The sequence below is a fragment of the Schistosoma mansoni genome, chromosome 4 (assembly GCF_000237925.1).
Source record: "Schistosoma mansoni strain Puerto Rico chromosome 4, complete genome".
Classification (NCBI taxonomy): domain Eukaryota; kingdom Metazoa; phylum Platyhelminthes; class Trematoda; order Strigeidida; family Schistosomatidae; genus Schistosoma; species Schistosoma mansoni.
In genome coordinates this window covers 17962566-17965337 of record NC_031498.1, presented here as the reverse complement: position 1 = coordinate 17965337, position 2772 = coordinate 17962566, and the positions used below count along the sequence as shown (strand labels likewise).

The window sequence follows — 2772 nt, the reverse complement described above, 5'->3', positions numbered from 1 at the left end:
ATTAGTTACGGTTTAATGGATGCTGCCGCTATGGTTGATTTAGCTTTGAATTGGACTAATGTACCACCACAACGTGTATGTGAAGCTCAAGCTCCAATGACTGGTAGTCCAATTACTATTAGACAAATGTCTAAAGAAAATTTAGCTTTAACTACTGATGGTTGTGAATCAGCTGCAGCTCTTGCAGGTGATTTATCACATCGTGTTGTACATTTGGAACATGTACAAGCTAAAGTAAGTATGAGTTGATTTTGTGTTATTTAGCTTCCTTCTTTTTAACTATATCAATTTTAATTACTCATTTTATCCAATAATATACCTAATTGGTTTTGTGATATTGTGCAATGAAATAATTCTAGTTGAGTTGTGTTTTACAGGGACTATATATCTATGTCAGTTTATTGATGTTTAATCAAATTAATTACAATAAATGTATTACATCAGATTATGAAAGTCAGAAATCATCTGTTTCGATGTGTTGTCACTTTACTGCTATTCTGATTACTGTAAATATTTATGAAATGTTTTCGAATTTAATATTAGTTTACATCACACGTTTGACTGATTGGTGGTGGGGTCATGGGTTTTAACTACTAAAGGGGAAGTTGTAAACAAAGATAAAGTAGCTTTTTTTTTAGCCCGGCATAGTTTTCAATATATTGTAAGTCAAGCTGATATCCCCATTACACAATAAAAAACAATAATAAGTCAAATTGTCTTCACAAACTTCCCCTCGTGACTAAATATTTTCCAGTTACTAAATTAATTAATGGACACATTTAACAAAACGGACAAACTTGTTAATCAGTTTACTGAAACTTCAGTGCAACGTTACTTTTCCCCCAGGATATTATTCATGAAATCCTCTTGTTAAAACTACTGTCATCTGCTAATCTTTTTCATCTAATGCTTTTTAAAACTACGTACATAAAAGTTGTTAATGACAGTTTTGACTTTTTACTACCTCAGGCTCTTTAACTTATTATAGGCAATTCTTTACATGACTATGAATATTACTACTGTAGAAAATGTCGAGTTACATCCTATTCGTACTTTATAAATTGAGCATTTTTGTTTTTTGACTAAGCAAAGGTCTAGTGAAAAAGTGGACTTCTCGATATTGGCTCATTTAGTGCAAACTATCCACAGTTCCAGTATAAACCAATTCTTTTCAATTATGTATCGGGTCAGTAATTTTTCTCCAGTCTTTCAGATGGCATAAGTAATAGCTATTCGGATTGAAAAACCGGAGTTTCGTGTATGAAAGAAATATTTTCAACCTCTTTTCTTACCTTGGCTAACCTCAGAGCCAATTAATCAATAATAGTATTAACTACTGAATGACCTGATATGACAAATGTGCTTACAACCTATATTAGTCAAATATAATTATCCTTATTACCTTTATTTACTTATCTTTGTATTATTATTATTACTATTAGTTTATTATCATCTATAATTTCCCTAACATATGATTTATCTACTTGGCACTCACTCCATTTTATTATTTCTTACTAATTTCATATAAATTTCTACACATAACATTTGATCCAACTTATAATTGCTCTATTATTTCTCTCACCCTATCTAACCCATATTTATTCTGACCGAGACTCTTATAATTCCATTTAACTGATTTAAGTTAGCATTCCATATGTCATATCAACTATAACAATTTTATTTTATTTCATTATGCTAAATTCACATGTTATGACTTTAAATGATGCAATTTGCCCTAAACCTGGCCACTTTTTGGATGATTAATTTGGAAATATGATTGCAGAATCTGGACAAAATTCTCGTTGTATTGTTTGAATTTTCCCATTGATGTTTAGGCCTGTAATAGATCAGTCTCTTACTGGCATATGTGGATCCTGTGAGGATTGCCTCGATATTGTCTTAAGTCATAAGCGAACGTTACTGGGTTCGAGTCCCGGAGTGGACATCAACTCTGGGATGCAGGTATATCCAGCTGACGAGTGCCAAATAGGACGACTCCACTTCTAGCCACCATCCATCTTTGCTTATAATGCTGAAGAAAATTCATTTCAAAGAAAATTCTTCGTATATATATATATATATATATATATATAAGCTTTCACTTTAAAATAATTCTACATATATAACCTTTCTCATATTTTTTCCTTCTTTCGTGACTGGATTTCAGGCTAACCTACAAAGATTAATCTCAAAGCTTATGAAATAAATAGGATTACTTGAAAAATAAAGATTTTCTTGGGACAACTAATAATTAAGATTCATATTTTGACTGTGATTTCATTGAAATATTTTATTTTACATTATTTGTCTACGTTTTATACTATCGAACAATAATAAGTCTCCATACTGTTGTCTAATCTTGTGGTTCTGTTTTCTGTCAGCAATTTTAATTTCATATTCTATGTTGGCATGTTTGTTTCAACGAATTTATATAGTTGTAACTATTCAATATTGTTAAAATTATTTGGATAACCTAACCCCTTGTCCATCATTATTTACTTATTGGAGATGAGTGTTAATTCAGGCAAGTGGTTTTTCTTATACACAAAATATCTAAACGAAATATATTCAGAAATAGTCAGCAAAGATTTTGAAAATTTACAAAAAGTTATAAAAGTATATAAGTTTGTCTGTTTGGTAACTCCAAGTTGTTTTTTTAATTAGTATTGCGTAAACACAAAAGTTTTGAGATGAACTAATGTTTAACACTGTTTACTTGAATTATTCTTATTTTGTAAAAAAAAACTTTACTTCAACCTACATAATCCTCTT

At 30.2% G+C, this 2772-nt stretch overlaps 1 protein-coding gene across 1 annotated transcript in view; it reads left to right on the top strand.

The window, feature by feature from the left end:
• Positions 1–2206, top strand: part of Smp_160240 (furin-1 (S08 family)) — a gene marked incomplete at both ends in the record, with an annotated part of 92697 nt that extends 90491 nt beyond the window's left edge. The window contains 2 exons of the mRNA XM_018797034.1: positions 6–234; positions 2168–2206. Coding sequence (XP_018652116.1) covers positions 6–234; positions 2168–2206 — 268 coding nt within the window. The remainder of the gene's footprint in view (positions 1–5; positions 235–2167) is intronic.
• Between the last annotated feature and the right edge of the window lie 566 nt (positions 2207–2772).